The sequence below is a fragment of the Mobula hypostoma genome, chromosome 18 (genome assembly GCF_963921235.1).
Source record: "Mobula hypostoma chromosome 18, sMobHyp1.1, whole genome shotgun sequence".
NCBI lineage: Eukaryota > Metazoa > Chordata > Chondrichthyes > Myliobatiformes > Myliobatidae > Mobula > Mobula hypostoma.
The window spans coordinates 10,993,705-11,018,684 of record NC_086114.1 but is presented as its reverse complement, the minus strand read 5'-3'; the positions used below and the strand labels follow the sequence as shown (position 1 = coordinate 11,018,684).

General features: G+C 46.8%; 1 protein-coding gene across 4 annotated transcripts in view; it reads left to right on the top strand.

Moving 5' to 3' along the window:
• LOC134358324 (SH2 domain-containing adapter protein F-like) overlaps window positions 1–24,980 on the top strand; it is a 257,415-nt gene that overhangs the window by 6,722 nt on the left and 225,713 nt on the right. For all 4 annotated transcript variants that reach the window (XM_063070436.1, XM_063070438.1, XM_063070437.1 and 1 more), the window contains exon 2: window positions 24,459–24,585. In XM_063070436.1, coding sequence (XP_062926506.1) covers window positions 24,459–24,585 — 127 coding nt within the window. The remainder of the gene's footprint in view (window positions 1–24,458; window positions 24,586–24,980) is intronic.

Below are 24,980 nucleotides of genomic sequence, written 5' to 3'. Positions count from 1 at the left end.
CTACCTTCCCAGCCTGCTTCCTAGGTGAGCAGTGGTGCAATCTGTTTAAAAAAACATCTCACCTTCTCACCTTTGATTTCAAAACTCCCCCCGCAGCCACCACCCTCTCCAGTTTCAATCCCTGTGCTCTTCGTTCCAAGACTTTTCTCTGTTCCAGAATAATTTCTCCACGACTGGTGTTACCTTTTCCGTTGCCTGGGCCCTGAGTCTGAAATTCCCCCCCTAAACCTCTGTGTGCTTCCCTCCCCCGTCATTAACATGACTTTTAAAGCCTTTCTTTTTATCAGCCTGCATTGTCCATGCCTAACATTGAGCGTCCATCTATAATCCCGATCAAATTCCGATTCACATATACACTGAAACATAGAGGGAAATGCGTTGTTTGTGTTAAACAACCAACACAACCGAAGGATGTGCTGGGGGCAGCCCACAAGTGTGGCCACACATTCTGATGCCTATAACAGAATGCCTACAATGTTCGGCTGAACAACACAGAGCATAGCAAGTAACAAAACAACAGCAAAACAAGCCCCATCCTCCCTCCCACCCACCCACCCGCGTACACACACACACACACACACACACACACACACACCCCTGCACACACCCCTGCACACACATGTACACACACCCACACACACACATGTACACACACCCCCCCACACACACACACAGTCCTCCAACCCCTGGGCAGACAGTCTGAGGCCTCCAGCCTCTGGTGGATTTGCAGATCGCAGACACTGGGCTCAACTTCCCCAGTGCACACAGAGGCCAGGGCTCCAGATATCGCGTTTGACTTCCGAACTTTCAGTCGAACTTGAGGCTTTGATCTTCCATTGCCAGCACTTGTCTGTAGCCTTTCAGGTTCAAGTGATTGTCTAGATTTTAATGTCGTGAGAGTTTCTGTTGTCATCACTCTCTCAGTGTGTCCCAGATTCCAACCACCCTGGGTGTAAGAATACTTCCCTCAAACCCTTCTAAACCTTCTGTCTTTGTTCCTGTGTTTTCTTATTTTGTACATTTCTATTATGCAGAAGCTTTTAAAATCATTCTGTCTATGTCCCTCTGCTGTTGTACAGCTCAGTCAGCAACACCCCACTCCCCAGAACCCTCTCCAGTACAATCACTGTTTTCTTCCCGCAGTATCGTCAGGTTTAGTGCAATAATTTGTCTTCTGCTTTGTAAAAGGTTTAAAAATAATAACTTCTCTTAACTAATATAAGATACAATAGTTTAAGAATAAAATGCTATCCTCATTGTCCAATACCCCAGGAGGGTAGAGGGAGCTTCACTCTGTGTCTGACCCCATGAATGTGTGATGGGACAGTGTAGAGGGAGCTTCACTCTGTGTCTGACCCCATGAGTATGTGATGGGACAGTGCAGAGGGAGCTTCACTCTGTGTCTGACCCCATGAGTGTGTGATGGGACAGTGTAGAGGGAGCTTCACTCTGTGTCTGACCCAGGGAGTGTATGATGGGACAGTGTAGAGGAAGCTTCACTCTGTGTCTGACCCCATGAGTGTGTGATGGGACAGTGTAGAGGAAGCTTCACTCTGTGTCTGACCCCGAGAGTGTGTGATGGGACAGTGTAGAGGGAGCTTCACTCTGTGTCTGACCCCATGAGTGTGTGATGGGACAGTGTAGAGGAAGCTTCACTCTGTGTCTGACCCCGAGAGTGTGTGATGGGACAGTGTAGAGGGAGCTTCACTCTGTGTCTGACCCCATGAGTGTGTGATGGGACAGTGTAGAGGAAGCTTCACTCTGTGTCTGACCCCGAGAGTGTGTGATGGGACAGTGTAGAGGAAGCTTCACTCTGTGTCTGACCCCGAGAGTGTGTGATGGGACAGTGTAGAGGGAGCTTCACTCTGTGTCTGACCCCATGAGTGTGTTATGGGACAGTGTAGAGGGAGCTTCACCCCTAAAGTTGCAGGATATAGAACATTACAGCGCAGTACAGGCCCTTTGGTCCATGATGTTATGACAACCTTTTAACCTACTTGAAGATCAATATAACCCTTCCCTCTCACATGGACCTCCATTGTCCTTTCATCCATGTTCCTAAGAGTGTCCTAAATGTCCCTTATGTATCTGACTCTACCACCTCCCATGGCAGTATGTTCCACGCACCCACCACTCTCTGTGTATAATAAAACAGCGACCTGTGACATCCCCCATATACTTTCCTCCAATCACTTAAAACTTTGCCCCCTGGCATTAGCCACTTACGCCCCGTGAAAATGTCTTTGACTGTCCACTTCGTCTCTGCCTCTTATCATTTTATACACCTCTGTCAAGTCACCACTCATCCTCCTGCGTTCCAAAGAGAGAAGCTCTGCTTCACTCAACCTGTCCTCATAAGACATGCTCTGTAATCCAGAGAGAGAAAGCAGGAAGATTCAGAGAGGACAGATGGAAGGTCTGTGTTAGAGGACAAGAGCTTGGATGGTGGAAAAGAGAGGTAGTGGCGATGGGAACAAATGAGGCATAAATAGGATCTTTACCTGCCTGAAGGAGCACACTTTCAACAACCGCGTTATGCTATGGGATTTATATTAAAGCTGTACAAAATATTGGTTAGGCCAAATTTGGAGTATTGTGTGTAATTCTGTCACCTACCTACAAGAAAGCTATGAATAAGATTGAAAGAGGGCAGAGGAAATTTACACAGATGCTGACAGGACTTGAGTTACAGGGAAAGGTTGACTAGGTTAAGACATTATTTCCTAAAGTGTAGGAGAACGATGGGAGATTTGATAGAGGTATAGAAAAAATGATGAGGGATATAGATCGGGTGAATGCAAGCAGGCTTTTTCCACTGAGCTTGGGTGAGACTAGAACTAGAGATCATCGATTAGGGGTGAAAGGTGAAATGTTTGAAGGGAACCTGAGGGGGAACGAGTTCACTCAGAGGGTGGTGCGTGGGTGAAGTGAGCTGCCAGCGGAAGTGGCGGATGCAGGTTTGATTGCAAGCTTGGATAAGTACACGGCTGGGAAGAATGTGGAGGGTTATGATCCAGGTGTGTGTCGAAGGGACTAGACAGAATTACAGCTTGACACAGACTAAATGGGCTGAATGACTTGTTTTTGTGCTGTAGCTCTCTGACTCTGTGGCTGGATAACACTCAATGCCCTTCTGAAAGCTGCCCTGAGCGCATCTTTCCAAGGGCACTAGGAGGGACGTAATACCTATAGGAATGTAATATGCACCTAGTGATTTCAGGATGCCAAGGGTTAAACTGCAAGAAGCTACTCAAGCTTGCCTTATTGTTTTGGTTGGTGGGTGATTGAGTGGGCCCTTTTAATACATTTAAGGAAACTGATAGGTGGGGGGGGGTTGCAATCTCTGCTGGTCTTGGAGTCTGGGGCCACGGTGTCTGGCATGTACATGGTGCTGGAAATCAGTGCCAGGTGAGGGGTATTGTGGTAAGCTGAGTTATTGCAGGGGATAGAAAAGAGGTCGCTACATGTAGCTGGGAGATGGTTTAGCCATGATCTTGCAGAATGGCAGAGTATCCCCGAGAGGCTGAATAGTGCCCCTTGTCGATGTTGATGGGATTTATTGAAATATCAAATTAATTGAATCGGAAGTCTGGAAGTGGTGGCCCATTGGCCAGAGCCCAGGACTGCGAGTCTGCTAGGGTCATCAAAGGCCCAATGTCCGTGTCCAAATCCAAGTCCACTGGCGGCCAAGGAAGTCAAACTGACTTGGGGTTAGAGGATTGTGTGTCTGCGTGGGACGGACGGAGGAAAGGGGCTTGTTTTGCTGTTGTTGTTTCATTGCTTGTTGTGTTCTGTGTTGTTCTACCAAGCATACCGGGCATGCATGGCGACCTTGCGGGCTGCCCCCAGTATATTCTCTGGTGCGATGGCTGTTAACACAAAACAATGCATTTCACTCTATGTTTTGATGTACACACGATAGGTAAACTTAAGTATTGAATCTCGAATATCCTTCATCCGGAACGTACATTCATCTTAACTGTATCAAACAGAGTAAGGACACTGAATAACTGTTGCAAGTCAGTGGCGAGGTTTAACAACTGGTTCTGCTGATATAATTGCCAAATGTGTACCTTCCTTACTGATGTCCAATTGCTTTTTGCTCAGGAGATTTGTCTTTACCATAATTGTAAAAAGCAGAGTCGCCCTTCAAAGCCACATCTTTGCTGAGTCCTAAGCAGCTGTTTGATGATGGCTGATTGGATTGGACAGTGTTATATCGTACATTGGACATGTTCATGGGCTCCAATTAATGTAAAGCCCTGGCTAATTGACCTGTCGGGCTCTGTAACATTCATCACTGGGTCATCAGCTGCTCCAGAGCAGCCCCTGAATTCTCATCATGGGGAGAATCTAGGGGCATTGAGGCCAGTTTCTGTTCTGAAATGTATTAAAAAAAACATGATCAACCTGGAGTAGGGAAAACTAACTACAAATTCTCCCGGGCATTTTTCAAACTGGTGATAATAATAATAATCAAATGTTTCACATCATTCATTAATGACCAGGTGCAGTATATATTCCATTAGTTAATTATGGGGAGCGTTAGGGTGATTATTCAATGAAATGAAAGAATTATTGCTCGTGTTCGTATGGTGCCTGGAAAAGGCAGTGTCAGTCATTAAGAACCCCATCATCCAGGGACACGCCCTCTACTCATTGCGACCATCAGCGAGGAAGTGCAGGAGCCTGGAGAGATGCACTCAACGTTTCAGACACAACTGCTTCCACTCCGCCATCAGATTTCTGAACCGTCCAAGAACACCACCACTAGTTTTACTCTCTTTTTGCACTACTTATTGCAGTCAATGGCTTCTTTTCTTTTCTTTTCTTCTTGTACTTTATAGTATTTTTTATGAATTGCACTGTACAGTAGTCACAAAATGACAAATTTCACGACAAATGTCAGTGATATTAAACCTGATTCTGAGTGTTACAGTACCAATTACTGTAGAAAACAGATGTTTCCAACTTGTGAAAACAAGAATCATCTCGCAAACGGATTTCAGGGACAGAACCCAGGGGCTGCCTGTACTCAGAAGATCAGGCTGCATCTGAATCTGAATCAGGTGTAATATCACTGGTATATGTTGTGAAATTTGTTTTGGAGCAGGAGTACATTGCAATACATAATAGAAAATCAATAAATTAGAGTAAGAATTATGTTTATTAATTAAGTAGTGCAAAAAGAAAGCGAAAAAATAGAGGTAGTATACATGGGTTCATTGTCCATTCAGAAATGTGATGTCAGGGAAGAAGAAGCTGTCCCTGAAACGTCAAGTGTGTGTCTCTTCAGGCTACTGTATCTCCTCCCTGATGGTAGCAATGAGAATAGGACGTGTCCTGCATGGTGGGGGATAGGGGTCTTTCATGATGGATGCCGCCCTTTTGAGGCATCGCCTTTTGAAGATGTCCTCGATGCTGGGGAGGCTAGTGCCCATGATGGAGCTGGCTGAGTTTACAACTTTCTTCAGCTTTTTCCGACCTTGTGCAGTAGCCCCTCTGTACCCGACAGATGCAGCCATTTAGAATGCTCTCTACAGTACATCTGTGGAAATTTGTGAGAGTCTTTGGTGTCATACCAAGTCTCCTCAAACGAATGAATTATAGATGCTGTCGTGCTTTCTTGTAATTGCATCGATATGTTGGGCCTGGGATAGATCCTCAGAGGTGTTGACGCCCTGGAACTTGAAACTGTTCACCCTTTCCACTTCTGATTCCTTAATGTGGATTGGTGTGCGTTCCCTTGACTTCCCTTTCCTGAATTCCACTGTTAATTCCTTGGTCCTACTGATTTTGAATGCAAGAATCTTGTTGTGACACCACTCAACCAGCAGGTCTCTCTCACTCTTGTATGCCTCTTTGTCGCCATCTGAAAGTCTGCCTACAATACTTGTGTCATCAGTAAATTTATAGACGATATTTGAGCTGTGCCTAGCCACATAGTTGTGGGTGTAGACAGAGAGTAGAGCAGTGGGCTAAGCACAGATCCTTGAGGTGTGCCTGTGTTGATTGTCAGTGAGGAGGAGATGCTTTTTGTGATCTGCACTGACTGGTGAGGAAGTCGGGGATCTGTGTAGAGAGATACAGCGTTAATATTTCAGTTCTATAATCTGAAAGGTGCTGCCTGACCTGCTGAGTATTGCTAGCACTTTCTGTCTTTATTTCAGATTTCCTGCATCTGCAATGTTTGATTACTTTTCTGATCTAGTTCCCCCAAACCTATCTCCTTCCTTGCTCAAAGTGCAAAGTAATTTCGTTAACACAAGAGATTCTGGAATGACAAACAAAATGCCGGAGGAACTCGGCATCTATGGAACGGAATAACCAGTCCACATTTCAGGCCGAGACCCTTCATCAGTCATTTGGCAGTCGTTGTGTGTAGTTTTTCATTGATTCTATCGTATTGCTTTGTTTTACTGTGAATGACTGCATCAAAATGAATACTCAAGATAGTATATGGTGACATAAACGTACTTCGATAATAAATTTACTTTGAACATTGAAGTACATATATGATAGATACTACATTGAGATTAATTTTCTTGCTGGAATTTACTGGAAAAATAAAGAAATACGTTAGAATTTATGAAAAACTATACATGGCAAATACTGATAAACAATCTATGTGCAAAGAAGACCAAAACAGAGCAAATAAAAATTAATGCAAGACTGCAAGTGCAGGGGGACTCTTTGGGTTTCAGTTGACCTGACCGGGAAAATTACTCTACACAAATTCTTCCATGCATTTTGGTGGCAGTGAGGCACAATTTTTGTATGACTTCACAACCTGACAACTCCAACGCCCTATGTGCCTGGGGGAATCATCACTCTAAACCTGCCTGATGTTCTCAGTCTGTGCTTTCCCCTCTGTAGAGCAGGAAGGGGTGGGGGAGGGGGCTGGATTTAATCTCTGGTTGAAGCAGCATTCCTCCAGTGCGATTCCCATCTGAGGGCTGGTACTTGCATCTGAAGTGCCAAAGAAAATTAAATGAGGAAGAACCTGTAGAATTCTTCACTCGCCGAGGGACCTAGGTAGGTCATCATGGACAGGAGTAACCTCCTTGTGGTCGAGTCCTCATTGACTCATGGCGACCCTATGCATAGTGTAGGTGGAAATAGATTGTTAGGCCTTTCCTCCGCACAGATACTGCTGCTTCCCAGGTTGGGACCTGGCTGGATTCGAACTTGGGACCATCCGCCTCAGGGTCCAGCACTGATGCCACTACACCACCAGCCAGCTCAACCTCCTAGTATCTCACACAAATTCAGCATGTCAACAACCAGAGGCGGGGAGGGTCAGTAGCTTTAAAATCCTTGGCGTTAACTTATCAGGAGGACCAGCACATAGCTTCTCTACTTCTTTATAAGTTTGCACAGATTCAGTGTGTCACCAGAAACACTGACGAACTTCTATAGATGCAGAGTGGAGAGTATTGTAACTGGTTGCATCATGGCCTGGTATGGAAGCACCAATGCCCAGGAACAAAGAAATCTACAGAATGGTGGATACAGGCCAGTCCATTACAAAAAATGCCCTCCCCACCATTGAGCACATTCACATGGTGCGCTGCCACAAAAAAGCAGCGTCCATCATCAGAGCCCCCCATCCTCCAGGCCATTCCCTCTTCTCACTGCTACCTATGGCAAATGATGTGAAAGCCTTAGTTTCCACACCACCAGGTTCAGGAAGAGTTATTACCCTACCACTCTGAACCGACATGAATAAGTTCATTCACTACTGCTCTGAACTGATTCTGCAACCTATGGATTCAATTTCAAGAGCTCTTTACAACTCATGTTCTCTGTACTTCTGACAACAGTGACAAATTGAAAACCGCTTACAAAACTACTGAATACTCTCCTTCTTCTAGATATAGCACTACTTCTGAACAGCAATCGATTGCAGCCAGTAATTTCCCGTTTTAGGAATGTATGTTTGGGCCCAGTGAACGATCTGGCACTTCTGCGATCTCCTGGGGGACTCAGAATGGGGTGCAGCCACGGCAATCGCTGGGGGTGGGCGCTGCGTCGATTCCTAATGGCAGAACACAAACCCGTTGTTGGCTCCGTTACGCTGTGCCAATTAAAGTGTCGAGCAAGATTAAAAATCGACAAGGACGAGTGCGGAAAACTGTATTTGGCTGGTCTCCCTCTCGCTGCTGCCGGCGGAAGGCACAGGGGTAGGTAGATAGATAGATAGATATACTTTATTGATCCTGAGGAAAATTGGGTTTCATTACAGCCACACCAACCAAGAATAGAGCATAAATATAGCAATACAAAAACCACAAACAATCAAACAACAAAATGCAAACTATGCCAGATGGAAAATAAGTCCAGGACCAGCCTATTGGCTCAGAGTGTCTGACCCTCCACGGGAGGAGCTGCACGTTCGATGGCCACAGGCAGGAACAACCTCCCATGACGCCCAGTGTTGTGTCTCGGTGGAATATGGCCGAAGTCCAACAGCAAAAAGTTCAATATCCGGTCTACGGACACGTTCCTCGATCGTAATATGACCTGGATTGCACCATCCGTTGTTAACCAGAACAGTAAGCACCCAACTCTTTCACGCTTACCGCTCTCAGTGCACTTCCGGTCAGCCCGAACGGTCTGGAAGCCGTCCATGGAAAAGTTTTGATTGGGTATGTCCTCGTGCAGCCCCGTTCCAGTGAAACACATAACACTGCACTCCTGGAATGTTCTCTGACGCCTGGCTAGCGCTGTGAACTCGTCCATTTTATTACCCACCAAACTCCTCTTCTCCATAAGTCTCTGTTGTCTCGACCCGGTCCTCTTTCCTTGACTTTGTGATCCTCCTCTGCATCCTCTGTGCGTTTTCCTCCAGATTTCAGCCAGGGTGTCCACCGCTTTGTTCGCTAAACCGGCCGGCATAAGCTCAATCAGCTGGTCCCTGGAATAAACAACGTGACCATGCTTCTGTCCCGCTAATGAGACGTGTCGGAATGTAACTATTTCCAGCGCTAAAAATCCAAATAAAACTCTCTCTACCAGCATGTTAGAGAGGGTGCAGCTTCGACGTGTTACTGTGCAAAAAAAAATACAAAACGTAACATAAATTAAACAGTAAGAAGAAAAAAGTAAGAATACTGGTCTGGAACGGCTGTAACAGGCTGCATGCACAATGATCTTGGGTCCCACACTGCAGGGTTTGATTGCCTCGTTGGCTCATGGTGGTGGAATCACTTTCGGTTGTGGTTTGATGTCTATTGTCCTCAGTGCTCAATGCGCTGTGCTATTTGTGTGATTTGATCGCGGACGTTCTGGTGCAGAACTGGATCTGTGGCTGTGGCTTGCAGCCATCTGCAGAGCACTGAACTGTCTGACTCAGGGGCTGTGGCCATGCTCATCAGCTCCTGGACCAGCTTCACTCGCCTCAGCGGCTCGTGGCTCTGCACTCTCTTTTGGGGCACTGCGGTTTGATGTTGAATGTTCTCTGTGTTATTTGTTCACTTTATGTTGTTTGCGCAATTTGCTCTTCTGTTTTTGCATATTTGAAGGTCTTTGGTCTCATTTTCTTTACGTCATGGTGTTTCTATTTAGTGGCTGCCTACAAGAAGACAAATCTCAAGGTGGTATACTATATACATACCTTGATAACGAATGCACTTTGGACCTTGAACTATATGTTATCTCACCTGTGGCTCCTCGTAGCTGTTTGCTTGTGACAGTGACCACACCCTGGGCAATGGCTTCGACAAGCCGGCTAAACCAAGTGAGGGTAGCCGACGGGTCTCAAACCCTCGGTGAGATAGGGAGTTGTCTATCCCAGCATGTGAAGACAGACTCCGGCGGATTGAGCGGACGAGACCAGCGGAAGGTCCAATGGTCAAGAAGGTGGTCTCTGCATGCATCGTGGAACATGTAGAGCACGACAAGACACAGAAGATGTCCTGGTCATCCACTGCGCCTAGTCCCATCTCCAGCCGTCTCGACTCTGTCTTGCCACCGGATCCAGATGGGAATTGGGAAGAGAGAGTGAGGCTGACACTACGCAACTCTCCCTCACTTAAATCCAAATCACGCGCTAGTCTCGACACCATCAATAATGGTGTCGAGGTCCTCACCGACGTTGACGATGGACGAACACATATTTTATTGCACAGTTTGTCTTTTGCACATTGGTTGATTATCAGTTTTTGCTCAAAAGATAAGATTAGGTTAAGTTTTATTTATCACATGTACATCAAAACATACAGGAGAATGCGTTGGTTGTGTCAAATCAAATCACAACGTTTGTGCTGGGAAGCCCACAGTGTTGCAAGGCTTTGGAATGTGAGAGTTAGAGGAAACCCATGTGGTCACGGGGAAAACATACAAACTCCTTACAGTGGCGAGAATGGAATCCCGAACTCATCGCTATCACTGTAGTAGTGTTATGCTAACTGCTATACTACTGTGTTGCCCCACTTATATTTAGCTATTTATGTATAGTGTTTGGTAAATTCTATTCTTTTTCTTATATTTCTTCTAAAAACTTCCATGAAAACTAATCTCAAGTACATTTACGTACTTTGATAATAAACTTACTTTGAACTTTGAAATGATAAGTACACCCCTGCCCCAGGTTCTAGCTCAAGGACTGTTCAGCTTGAGCCATTGGCTCTTACAAATGCCGCAGGAATGCTGTTTATTTCCCTGTATCGATGCTGCCTGACCTGCTGAGTTCCTCTAGCACTTTGTGTGTGTTGCTCTGGATTTCCAACATCTCTTGTGCTCTTAGCCAGCCTTTAGGAACTTCACATTAAGCCTCCAAGGATCAATGTTCTCCTTGCTGCTACTATCTCTGGGTTACCTAATCATTATCATGCTGCTACCCTTGAGAGCTTCCTGCACACTGTTATGCTCTGACATTTAGAAAGAAAAAGACCTAATTTTTAGAGGGATTTTAATTTCCCTTCCAGGCTAACCTCGAGCACTTAACTGTCAGTGAAGTACCTTTAAAGTATTCTCCCAGTGGTGGTGTAGGAAATTCTTCCATAGCTGCGCCAAGAGCAACCCAAAACCACATTATTGGCTGTCAATCTCTTTGGAAAGTGCTGGGATGGTGAAAGATGCAAAGCTTTTCTTTTGTGGTGTTGGGTGTGAGTCAGTTTGCTGAATTGTGTGTGTGTGTGTGTGTGTGTGTAACAGAGTAATTTGTTTGTCTTCACTAGTGAGATGTCAAACAAGCCCCCGAGTCGCGTCCAGCCCGGCCCGAAGTGTCAACTGTGTATTCCCCTCAGATGCTGCCCAAGCTGCTGAGTTGCTCCAGCATTTCGTGTGTGTGTTGCTCAGAATTCCCAGTGTCTGCAGAATTGGTTGTACTTTTGACCAACACTGAAGTGCCTACATGTGAAACAAGGCCATAAGACCATTTGATATATGAGCAGAATCAGGCCATTTGGCCCATCGAGTCTGCTCCACCAAATGGCTGATCCATTTTTCCTTTCTCCCGCCTTCATGCCCTGACTAATCAAGAATCTGTCAACCTCTATCTTAAATTTACCAAAAAACGCGGCCTCCACAGCTGCCTGTGGCAATGAATTCCACAGATTCACCACTCTCTGGCTCGAGAAGTTCCTCCTCATCTCTGTTCTAAAAGGATACCCTTCCGTTCTAAGGCTGTGTCCTCTGGTCTGACACGTCCACCGTAGGAAACATCCTCTCCCCATCCACTCTGTCGAGGCTTTTCACCATTCGATAGGTTTCAATGAAGTCACCACCCATTCTTCTGAATTCCAGTGAGCAGAGTCCCAGAGCCTTCAAACACTCCTCGTATGATAAGCCTTTCAATCTCAGAATCATTTTCATGAACCTCCTTCGAACCCTCTCCAATGTAAGTATATGCTTTCTTAGATAAGAGGCCCAAAATTGCTCTGAATACTCCAAGTGAGACGTCACCAGTGCTCAACATTACATCCTTGCTTTTATATTCTAGTCCTCTCAAAATAAATGTTTACTTCACATTTGCCTTCCTCTCCACCAACTCAGCCTGCAAATTAACCTTTAGGGTGTTCTGCACAAGGACTCCCAAATCCCTTTACATCTCAGATTTTTGGATTTTCTCCCCATTTAGAAAATAGTCTGCATATTTATTTGTACTACCAAAGTATTTCATTTGCCACTCTCTTGCCCATTCTCCTAATTTGTCTAAGTCCTTCTGCAGCCTACCTGTTTCTGCAACACTACCTGCCCCTCCATCAATCTTTGTATCATCTGCAAACTTGGCATCAAAGCCGTTTATTTCATCATCTAAATCTTTGATATACAGTGTAAAAAGAAGTGGTCCTAACACCGACCCCTGTGGAACAGCACTAGTCACTGGCAGCCAACCAGAAAAAGATCCTTTTATTCCCACTCACTGCCTCCTACCAATCAGCCAATGCTCTAACCATGCACCAGGACTCTTTGGCCCTCAGATTTCTGAACTTTTCTCTCCATTTCTCTCACTGTATTCCCAGCTCCCTTGCTACAACGCATATCTCCCAGTCACTTCAAATAAAAGGGGCTTATTGGTTTGTCGCAGGCTTCTGCTGCAAGGATCTCATGGGGGTGGGGGCTGGAGAGTGCGCTGCTAGACAAATTCAGCCTGTGTGCCTTGGTTGCAGAGAAACTTCCTGCCGTTGGATCTTGATGCTTGTGTGTAGGGAGAGTGGAGGGAACGACCAATTACCCTCCCCCAACCTGAGCAATACAAACAGTGGGTAAATGGATTAGTGAAGGCAGCATCATTGGTTTAAAACTTGGGGGAGTGTTTAGGTGTGAATTGCATTAGGTTCTGAACCACCCACTCCTTGTATGATGTGTGTGATCTGCTAGTGGGTCCATCAGCACACCAGTTTCCTAAATTGCTCAGCGTTTTACAGAGGCTGTCCGTTGGTTGGTTGACCATGGATGTTGTGTCCTAGCTACCTACATTGTTAGTGCAGCACCGCCAGTACACAAGCCAGGGCAGTATGATATGTACAGCAACGCCAGTACGCAAGCCAGGGCAGTATGATATGTACAGCACCGCCAGTACGCAAGCCAGGGCAGTATGATATGTACAGCACCGCCAGTACACATGCCAGGGCTGTATGATATGTACAGCACCGCCGGGACACATGCCAGGGCAGTATGATATGTACAGCACTGCCAGTACACATGCCAGGGCAGTATGATATGTACAGCACCGCCGGGACACATGCCAGGGCAGTATGATATGTACAGCACCGCCAGTACACATGCCAGGGCAGTATGATATGTACAGCAATGCCGGGACGCATGCCAGGGCAGTATGATATGTACAGCACCGCCAGTACACATGCCAGGGCAGTATGATATGTACAGCACCGCCAGTACACATGCCAGGGCAGTATGATATGTACAGCACCGCCAGTACACATGCCAGGGCAGTATGATATGTACAGCACCACCGGGACGCATGCCAGGGCAGTATGATATGGAGAGCAAGCTGCCATCCAAAGGAATGGCAGAGACCAATACAGTTTTGCACCAACAGTAGTCAGCCCCGAACTCGACATAGGGCTGCTGTATAGATTCCAGCTGTGATTTTTCATTGGGGTTTATGCCCGAAGCCTTCACCATGAGTGGGCATAGCTGCAAGGCAGCAGAGGTTTGAGATCAGAGTTTTCCTTCTAGATCAGGAGCTGGACTTGATTGTCAGAGGCTATTTGAGACGCACACCACTGGGAACATTTAATAGGTAGTGGGAGATTATCTTCCCCCACCCATGGCCATGACAACCTTAAGTGTTGTAATACATAAGAACTTGGAGCAGGAATTGGCCAGGTGGCCCGTCGAACCTGCTCCACAAATCAATAGATCATGGCTGATCTGTCCGTGGTCTCAGCTCCACCTTATCCTTAGTTCCCCTGATGTCCAAAAATCTAACCAACTGTGCCTTAAGTATACTTACAGAGGAAACATCTACAGCTTCTCTGGGCAGGGAATTCCACAGATTCACTACTGTCTGAGAAAAGCAGTTTCTCTTCATCTCCGTCCTAAATCTATTGTCTATTTTATTTATCCCTTTCATAATTCTATAAGATCCCTTCTCATTCTTCTGAATCCCAGTGAATATAGTCCCAGGTGACTCAATCTCTCCTCATAGCTATAGAGAGCCTCCTGACGTATTGCTGTGCAGTGTGGTTTCCCAGCTGCACGGAACAGAACAGGAAGGACTTGCAGCGGGTGGTGAGGGTAGAAGAGCGGGTTATTGGCACATTACCCTCCCTCAGAGACATTTATACTGGCAGACTTCAAAAGAAGGCTACTTGTATTTCAAAGGATCCCACTCATCCTGGACATCACCTGTTTTCCCCTCTACCTTCTGGGAAGAGATACAGAGCATTAAGGATGAAAACAAAGAGACTCCTTAACAGCTTCTACCCACAAACAGTGAAATGTGTAACAGCCCCCTTCCCTTCTCCTGCCCCCCCTCCTAAGACGGCAGCAGCTAAATGCATCACACTTCCAGGAATGACAGGTGTGCAATAGTCCTACCCCCCCCATCCATATATTATTAATTTTGGGCTGCACTCCTGAGGTTTTAGAATTTATTTTATGCGTATATTCTTTGTCATGCTGCAAAATGTTGAGCTGCTAAACTGTGTTTCATTGCTCCACAACAATGACAATAAAGATAAAGATAAGGATAGCTAACCCCTTCAATTCTCAGAATCAACCAGGTGAACTTCCTCTGCACTGCCTCCAAAGTCAGTATATATTTACTCAAATGATCTGGGTTCAATTCCACCGCTGTCTGTAAGGAGTTTTCCCCGTGACCGTGTGGGTTTCCTCCCACATTTGAAAGATGCACAGGTTAGAAGGTTAATTGCCGACAGGTCTGTAATTGGGCGACGCGGGATCATGGTCCAGAAGGTTCTATTACTGTGCTCTATCTCTTAATAAATAAGGAGAGCAGAACTGTATGCAGTACTCCGGGTGTAGCCTCACACCAGTTGGAGCATAATCTCCTTGTTCTTAAATTCGATCCCTCTAGCTAATGCACTGTCACTTTATGCTTACACTCCACACCTCATACCTACACAGACACAGTCACTGTCCAACTGTGTTTTCAAATGTCTGTTGCTATCTGGAAGAGTTCCTCTTGCCAAGAGTCACGTTGTCACTTCATCATTTCCTGTCAGAGTCACCTTCGGTTCAGGTACTGCCCTTAGCCTCATTTCTGTACGTACAATCGGTCTATGTACCATATAGAAGCTGATCTTATGTATATACGGCCACACTCAACAGTTACATGTACATAGTGTTTTATAGGATTGCTTTTATATTGATTGTGTTTTTATGCTTATCATGTTTTTATGCTGCATCGGCTCTGCAGTAACAATCTTTTCATCCTCCATTAGGATGCACACTGAAAAATGACAATAATGTTGAATCTGTCTCAGAGATTAACTTATTTTCTTTCTCCCTTTCTCTCATGTACCTTATCTTGTTCCCGTCAGTAAGATAAATCTGTGTGAGGGAGTGCTACTCTGTAAGAATGATGTCTTTTTGGTTTAGTCAATAAGTCAGACCCCAGCAGTGTACCGCGCAAGACAGAAGGTCCCTGGTTCTACTTCAGAGAAGATCAGTGTTCTCCCTGGTCTGATGACACTCCCAGTATTCATCCCTCAGCCTGAATTATTAAAGCAGATTAGCTGTTCGTCACGGGATTGCTGTTTGTGAGAGCTTGCTGTGTACAAAGTGGCTGCTGATCTCCACGGTATTTTGGGGAGTGCTGACATCCCCAACAGTGCTAGGGAAATGCAAGCCTTGCTAATGGTATGGGACGACTTTCGATCTCACAGAAAGGCGTTATTACGCAAATTAATATATAATTCGGTAGTTAAGATGTGTTCCAGACTCAGAGTCATAGAGCATAGGGCCTACAGCCAAACCAATCCATGCTGACCAAGAGGCCTATACAACTGAGCCCTATTTTCCCCCATTTGGCCCATATCCTTGTAGACCTATAGTCATACAAGATAGAAACAGGCCCCTCAGCCCACCAAGTCTACCCTGACCATAAAGCTCCCAACCACACTGATCCAACATTAAACCCAGTCCTGTTGAAGGGTCTTGACCTGAAACGTTGACTGTCATTTCCACCACAGATGCTGCCCGACTTGCTGCGTTTCATGAGTGTTTTGTATGGGGCCTGATTTGCAGCATCTGCAGTCCCTCCTGTGTCTCTATTATTCCCGTTGACTCACAGTAGGCTCTACCTCTTGCATCTACATTCAGTGGCCACATTATTAGGTACACCTGTGCACCTGCTCGCTAATGCAAATGTCTAATCAGCCAATCATGTGGCAGCAACTCAATGCATAAAGCATGCAGACATGGTCAAGAGGCTCAGTCGTTATTCAGACCAAACATCAGAATGGGGAAGAAATGTGATCTAAGTGATTTCCACTGTGGAATGATAGTTGGTGTGAGACAGGGTGTTTTGAATCAACACACACAAAACGCTGGAGGAACTCAGCAGGTCAGGCAGCATCTATTGAAATGAATACACGGTCGCTGTTTTGGGCTGAGACCCTTACTCAGGCATGAGAAGGAAAGCGGAAGATGCCAGAATAAAATGGTGAGGGGAGGGGAAGGTGGGTAGCTGGAAGGTGATGGGTGAAGCCAGGTGGGTGGGAAAGGTAAAAGGCTGGAGCGGAAGGAATCTGATAGGACGGTGGACAACGGGAGAAAATGAAGGAGGAGGAGACATTTTGAATGTACCAGAAACTGCTGATCTCCTTGGATTTTCATGCACAACAGTCTCTAATGTTTATAGAGAATGGTGAGAAAAACAAACAAAAAATAAATCCAGTGAGCAGCAGTTCTGTGGCTGAAAATGCCTTACTAATGAAAGAGGCCAGAGGAGAATAGTCAGACTGGTTCAAGCTGACAGGAAGGTGACAGTGTTACAACACACTTTACAAGGGTTGTGCAGAAGAGCATCTCAAAACGTACAACATTGAACCTTGAAGCGGATGGGCTACAGCAGTAGAAGAACACAAACATATACAGTCTCTATTTCCTGAGGAGACTGAGGTCCTTTAACATCTGCTGGAAGATGCTGAGGATGTTCTACAAGTCTGTGGTGGCCAGTGCGACCATGTTTGCTGTTGTGTGCTGGGGCAGCAGGCTGAGGGTAGCAGACACCAACAGAATCAACAAACTCATTCGTAAGGCCAGTGATGTTGTGGGGATGGAACTGGACTCTCTGACGGTGGTGTCTGAAAAGAGGATGCTGTCCAAGTTGCATGCCATCTTGGACAATGTCCCCCATCCACTACATAATGTACTGGTTGGGCACAGGAGTACATTCAGCCAGAGACTCATTCCACCGAGATGCAACACAGAGTGTCATAGGAAGTCATTCCTGCCTGTGGCCATCAAACTTTACAACTCCCTTGGAGGGTCAGACACCCTGAGCCAATAGGCTGGTCCTGGACTTATTTCCTGGCATAATTTACATATTGCTATTTAATTATTTATGGTTTTATTACTATTTAATTATTTATGGTGCAACTATGACGAAAACCAATTTCCCCCGGGATCAATAAAGTATGACTACTACCTTCAGTGGCCACTTCATTAGATACTGGAGGTGTACACTCAAGCCAAGTTATAGTGGCTAATTAAACTCCCTATGTCCTTGTGATGTGGCAGGAATCCCTCATGGTCGCATGGAGAATATACATTCTTGAAGGGCTGAACGGCTTAATTCTGCTCCTATGTCTTATGGTGGTTATGATGCCAAGCAAGGTTTGGATTACCCTACAGTCTGGACTGGATTTGAAAGTTAGAGTCTAAGCAAATAATTTTCATTTAATGTTTTCTGTTCTAACCTGGGAAAGACTCATCCATGCTCCAAACCTATGATTACAAGGTGTAAAGGATATTTGGACCCGTACATGGATAGGAAAGGTCTAGAGAATATGGGCATGGGACTGTCAATAAGCATCTTTTTCAGTGTGGATGAGTTGGGTCAAAGGGCCTGTTTCTGTGCTGTATGACTAAGAGTGGAGCCATTGTGAATGGAGAGCAGACACTCACCCTTTCCTACCCACTGACCTCTCTGTGGCCTGGGGGTATTTAAGTAACAGCCTGCAGAAGTCACGTGGCCAAGTGGTTAAGGCGTTCGACTAGCAATCTGAAGGTCGTGAGTTCGAGCCCCAGCCGAAGGAACGTGTTGTGTCCTTGAGCAAGGCACTTAACCACACAGTGCTCTGCGATGGCACTGGTGTCAAGCTGTATGGGTCCTAATGCCCTTCCCTTGGACAACATCGGTGTCATGGAGAGGGGAGACTTGCAGCATGGGCAACTGCCAGTCTTCCATACAACCTTGCCCAGGCCTGTGCCTGGAGAATGAAGACTATCCAGGCGCAGGTTCATGGTCTCGCAAGACTAACGGATGCAGAGGTCTCTTTTGAGACCGGCTCTGGGAGGACGTGTGACAGGCTACTCGGCTGTACAATCTTCACTGCAGAGAAGCTCGAGAGCTCAAAGAGAGAGAATGAACAGAATAAACAGAAACACAGACCGAAGAAAGGATGTAAAAAGGCTTTTGTCACTGTCAGAATTGATATCTTCGGCTGACACAGATGAGTCTCTCTGTGATGTGTGCTGGTATCCGACTGCAGCACTCTTTCTGCCTGCATCTGGACCCCCACTGTTCCTCTCGCTTCTTCCAGCTCTCTGCTCTGCTGCTCTCACTCCCTCCTTCACGGTCACCCTCCGCTCTCCCTCGAGCCTGGTGTCAAACAACCGGGTTTAAATGAAAACATGGAATTGCCCATCGGTGTCCGTCAGCACCTGGGCCAGGTGAGGTCAGTACTGCTGCTGCAGGTATGGAGAGTCAGGGGAGTGTTTATCCTGCTCAGTAGATGCATGGATCTCAGCCTTAGACTGTGGGCAGCAGATGACAAATGATATTCCTCCCTGCACACACTCATAATCTAACAGCTTATCTCAGCAGTTAAATCACTAACTGTCTAAAGAACTGAGAAAATACACACGGCTGACATCTCCGATTTCTTCTCTCGCCCTGGTGCTCCTGGCATGAATCATTCATGCTGCCCACTGCCACCCACTCACCCTCAGAGCCAACAAGACATCTAGTGTTCCCTCCGCAACCCCGTCTCCTCATTTGTTAACTTTTTCCTGACAGGAGTTACAGATTTGAGCTCAAGAATCTTTTCACAAATAATTCATTGCTTGCTCCATATAATTCATTAGCTTACAGAGGGTACAGATGAAAAAAGGCACTCTTGGTGCTGCGATAAGACCGTAAAACATAGGAGCAGAATTAGGCCATTTGGCCTATTGAGTCCTGCAGAACTGAGGAGATGCAGGTGGAGGCAGAGCCCAGGCCCAACTGCAAGGGAAGACCCGAGGTTTAATTAACTTAAGCGCCAAGTAGAATTGGAAAGGTTGGGCTCAGGCCCAAGAGTGTACTGAAGTGGTGGTAACTGGGTCAAGTTACAGGGAATGGCCCAAGGCTTGGATGATTTAAGCACCGAGCCAGATTGATAAGGTCAGGGTGTTGGGGCTGGGGGCAAGGGACGGGTCAGTTCAGCTCACTGCTCTGTGAGGCTTTCTCGCCTGAGCACCGAACTTCATGCGTGATTTATTATCCCTCCCAACTCCATTGTGAACAGTTTTGGGCCCCATATCTTAGAAAGGATGTGCTGGCATTCTGAACCTCCTCCATGAGAATAATCCTAGGAGTAAAATCATTAACGTATGAGGAGCATCTGATAACTCTGCACCTGAATTTACTGGAGATAAAAGGAATGAGGGAGGATCTAATTGAAACCTATTGAATATTGAAAGGTCTAGATAAAGTGGACATAGAGAGGATGTTTCCTATAGCGGGGAGAGTCTAGGACCAGAGGGTGTAGCTCAGAATACAAGGATGTCCCTCTAGAACAGAGATGAGGAAATTCTTTACCAGAGGGTGGTGAATCTGTGAAATTTGTTACCACAGATACCAATTGGGTATATTTAAAGCAGAGGTTGATAGATTCTCGATTAGTAAGGGCATCAAAGGTTATGGGGAGTAGGCAGGAAAATGGGGTTGAGAGGGATAATAAATCAGCCATAATTGACTGAGAGCAGACTTGATGGGCAAAATGGCTTCATTCTACTTCTATGTCTTATGGTCTTGTTTTCCCCTTCAAAGCTTCAAGCTTCAGCGGTTGGATGGGTATAGGAGCAGTCTTGGGCTTATGGTCAGGGGACTGGAGACGGAGTGAGCCTTCGGGTTTGGAGTTTGGGATTGGGGTGTGGCTCTGTTTTAGGATCTGAGGCTTTTTTGTGTCGGGTTTAGAGTTAATATGGGAGGGTCTCAGTGCAGGGCAGGTGTTTAAGGTCTGGCGATGGGACACTCTGGGCCAGGATTTGGCACTGGATTATGGGTACAGCTTTGAATTTTGCCTCTTGGGATGGGAGTCTCAGTGCAAGGCATGGTTTTAGGGTCTGGGCATGGGAATATAGGGCAGGGCTTTGGCATCAGGTTACGAACGGAGGTCATAGGTTTCGGATTTGTCGCAGACTGGGGGTTTAGTCCCTAATTATCCTGCCCCTGACAGCAAATAGCAAGTTGAGGGAGCTGCCCTTTCCCAGTCAGTATGATCTGGGTGAGTGAGTGAACCATTGTCTTCCTGGTTACATGAATGTGGAAAGTTTCATTTAGCAAAGTGTTGGACAATGCCAGAACCTTGGTGAGGTTTTGTAGCCCGGTGAAGGAATTTCTGGTGATGCAGTCGTTGACAGGCACACGGTAACATACAACAGATACTGGAAACTCCAGAGGCCATTTGATCCAGGATAGAGACTCGAGGCTGCAGACTCATTCAAGCTCCTTTCCCATTCCTTCCCTCTTGGCTTTATGTCCTTTCTCCATCACCTCCCCCTTCCCAACCTCAGTCAGGACCCCAGGGATCATTGCTTCACAAGTCTATAATGGGGGTTCAGTGCCCTTGGGGAGGCAGATGGGTGCTTGGTTTACGTGTAAGAGGACAGCCCCAACATCGCAGTGCTCCCTCGGTATGTCATGGAGGTAATTTGCTCGGCATCGAGCCAGTGCTGATGCAGAGGTGAAGCCCAGTGGGTGAAGTCATTGGGGGGGGGGGGTGTTGGTGGCCTGTCGCACACTGATGTAGAGGGTAGAGCTGCTGCCTCACAAGGCCAGAGACCCAGGTTCGATCCTGAGTGCCGGTACTGTCTGTGTGGCGATCTCCCTGTGACTGCTCTGGCTTCCTCCCACATTCCAAAGACAAGTGCGGTGGTGAGTTAATTGGCCAGTGTAAGTTGCCCTAGTGTTTAGGTGAGGGGGAGTTAAGGAGGGTAGCACTATAGCATAGCGGTTAGCACCAGCAATCACTGTAAGAAGTTCATACATTCTCTCTGTGACCACAGTGTTTACTCCAGGGGCTCTGGTTTTCTCCCACATTTCAGAGGCGTATGAGTCAAGGTGAGTAAGTTGTGTTGGTGCCGGAAATATGGCAACACTTGCCGGCCACCCAGCACAATCCTCACTGATCTGATTTGACGTAAATGATGCATTTCACTGTACCTTTCACTGTACATGCGACAAATAAAGCTGATCTTTCTTTTTCCTTTCCACATACTAAATATGAAAAGTAGGTCAGGGGTTTAAATGGCTGTAGATGCCCGAGTGTATGGTGAGGGGCAGAATCTGGGGTGAGTGGAACGATTGGCGAAACAATGGGCCAGATTTGATGGGCTGAGGGGCCTGGGTACATCTGCATGACTCTCTGTGTGTGAACAGAGAGGGAAATCTCTGCTGGAATAAACCAGTGGGCTGAATATAGATGAGTGTAAATGGGAGAGTGATGACACGCACAGACTCGATAGACCAGAGGGCCTGTGCCCTTGCTCCATGACTTTCTGTGTGTGGACAGAGATGGGAATCTCAGCTGGAAGCTGGTCTCTGAGGAGTCTGGGTGTGTGCACTTCCTCTGCCTGGCAATTGATGTTTCCTGGACTCTCCTACACCCTTCCAGATGTCTCATCACATGTCCTGTTGTGTGCTGCTTACCTCCCACACCCTGCACTCTGCAGCCTTCTCTGGAACTCCCTGCAGCCCGTGACCTGCTCAGGCAGAGCTGCCTGTCATCGGATTCCTTTCCCGACTTCCGGGATTATCTTTGTCAAGCATTTGTTGAATTGGTCAATGAGAGTGCTTCCCGGCCACCAATAAACTCTTCCTCGTCTCCATCCTGTTTTCTCCAGGAATATGATTTCCTCCCCTGGGTCATCTTGACATACTCGGGGGAATGAATCAGTCTTTCCCTCTCTAATCTCTCTCCCCTCCCCTCTCTAATCTCTCTCCCCTCCCCTCTCTCTCCCCTCCCCCTCTCCCCCTCCCCTCCCCCTCCCCCTCTCCCCCTCCCCTCCCCCTCCCCCCTCTCCCCCTCCCCTCCCCACTCTCCCCCTCTCTCTCCCCCCTCTCTCTCCCCCTCTCTCCCCCCTCTCCCCTCCGCAACCTCCCTGCTCTCTTCCCCTGCCACTCTCTCCCCTCCTCTCTCCTCCCCCACCACTCCCTCCCTCCCTTACCTCTCCCCCATCCACGCTCCTTTCTCCCCCCCTACTTTTTATCACACGTACATCAAAATGTACACTGTTATTTGCACCTACAACCAACACAGTCCGAGGGTGTGCCGGGGTGAGCCCGCAATTGTCACAGTGCCAACATAGATGCCCACCGCTCACTAACCCTCGTCTGTACGTCTGTGGAATGTGGGTGGAAACTGGAGCATCCGGAGCAAACCCATGCAGTCATGAGGAGAGCACAGAAACTCCTTACAGACAGCAGCAGGTATTGACAGCCGGTGCTGTAAAGTGATACCCCAACTGTTATGTTACCTCGCTGCACTGTTTGACTGTGGAGGCTTCACATTTTGGTGTAAGTTCATGCTGGATGATGCTGGGATGAGAATGTTGGACAGGGTCAGCAAAGATCTCGGTTACTGTGGTTAGCGATGTGTTTGTGTGAAGCCAGAGTATGAATGGTGCCTGGTGATAATTGCCTTCCACAGCCAAAAAGCCTGATGGCTTTGGAGCACGGACTGTGATTTATCTGTGGCCTAGTTGTGACCAGAGTACACAAATCCAGCACATCTCTCCCTCTGCTGTTTTTGCACTCTTTGTGTCTCTCTCTTTTCCGTTTTTGCACTACTCCTTCAGGTTCCACTCTCTTCTTACCTGCCCATTGCCTCTTTCTGTTCTTCTTCCTCCTTCCCTTTCTCCGCATGTCCACTCTCCTCTCCTATCAAATTCATTCTTCTTCACCCCTTTGCCTCTTCCACCCATCACCTCCTTACTTCATCCCTCTTCCCTCAACCACCTGCCGTCCTTTCCTCTCATCTGATCCCAACGAGCACCTTCCAGCTTGAACTCATCCTCCTCAACCCCCTTCTTGTGCTGTGTTCTTCCCCTGCCCCTTCCTTTCCAGTTCCCCTCCCCTTATTCTGGCCTCTGCCTCCTTCCTGTCCTGATGAAAGGTTTTGGTCTGGGATGTCCACTGTTTATTTCTCTGCATGGATGCCGCCTGCCTTGCTGAGTTCCTCCAGCATATTGTGTAGTTATTCCGGAGTATCCAGCATCTGCAGAATCGGGATTGGAGGCAAGAGTCAGGGCCGATTTTGCTCGCTCTCCCGCGATGTCCACTCCTCTGTCCGCGGCGCTGAGGACGTGAGACTGCCTCAGGCTGCTGTGCTTCACGTCTGTGAGCTTTGTGGTGATTTGCCTGGCTAGTATGATGAACTGAGTCTGAGGCTTTGGGCCTACCCTGCGGATTCGGATCTAAGGACTCAGTTTGGTTTGGAATGCTGTTGCTCACTCCGATTTTTTTTTGCATAATTTGTTTTTTTTTCTCTTTCTCTGCGCATTGGGTGTTGGTCTTTATTTTCTTTTAAGTTGGGTTCTTTTGGGTTTCTTGACTTCTGGCTGCCTGTAAGCAGACGAATCACAAGGTTGTTTAATTTATACACACTTTGATAATAAATGCATTTTGAATCTTGTGTGAATGAATGTGAATCTTTTGCCTGGGCTTAGAGCAGGACAAATGCAATGGGCAGTGGAGTGTGGTTACTGTATCAAGACAACATTAAAAGAATGAGGAAGACATTCCTTCCGATGATAAATCTGCCACCTTCCTTCCTTCCCCGTCTCGTTGTCTGAGAGATTAATGATTATCTGCTATTTCCATCCCAGCAAGTATCAGGAGTTCACCCTCAGTATTATTTACATGCTGTAGTTTGTCACTTTAAAGCTGCTGGTTTATGGAGAAAGTCTCTTTTACTAATGCCTAGAGGGCGTGGAATACAGATCTTTAGCACATTACAGAAACAATTACCTATTCAATGAGTGCCGTGTGTCTAATGTAGCTCTTTTGTGCTCTAATTTGTTCCCACTGACAGGTCATTATTCTTGAAGATTATGCCGATCCTTTCGATGCTCAGGCTGGTGTGACCCAGGCTGGTCAGGAGAAAGTGGTGGGAAACGATGGCTACATGGAGCCGTACGAGGCCCAAAGAATGATGGCAGGTACGAAAGTCAACGTTCTACAATTGTACCGTGGAGCGCAGACCTGTTATGTTGTTCCTGGCGTCGGGTGTCGGCTCTTCATTCAAGTTGGGCGGCACGGTAGCGTAGTGGTCAGCACAACGCCTTACGGTGTGGGCGACGCGGGTTCAATTCTCGCCGCTGCCTGTAAGGAGTTTGGAATCTCTCTGTGACCACGTGGGTTTCCTATTGGGCTCTCTGGTTTCCTCCCGCAGTCCAAAGACGTACTGGTTGGTAGGCTAATTGGTCGTGTGATAAAGCTAGGATTAAATCAGGGCATTGCTGGGTAGGTATGGCTCAAAGGGCCAGAAGGGCCTATTCTGTGCTGTATCTCAATAAATAATTAAATATATTCAAGTTTATTACCACAGGCATGC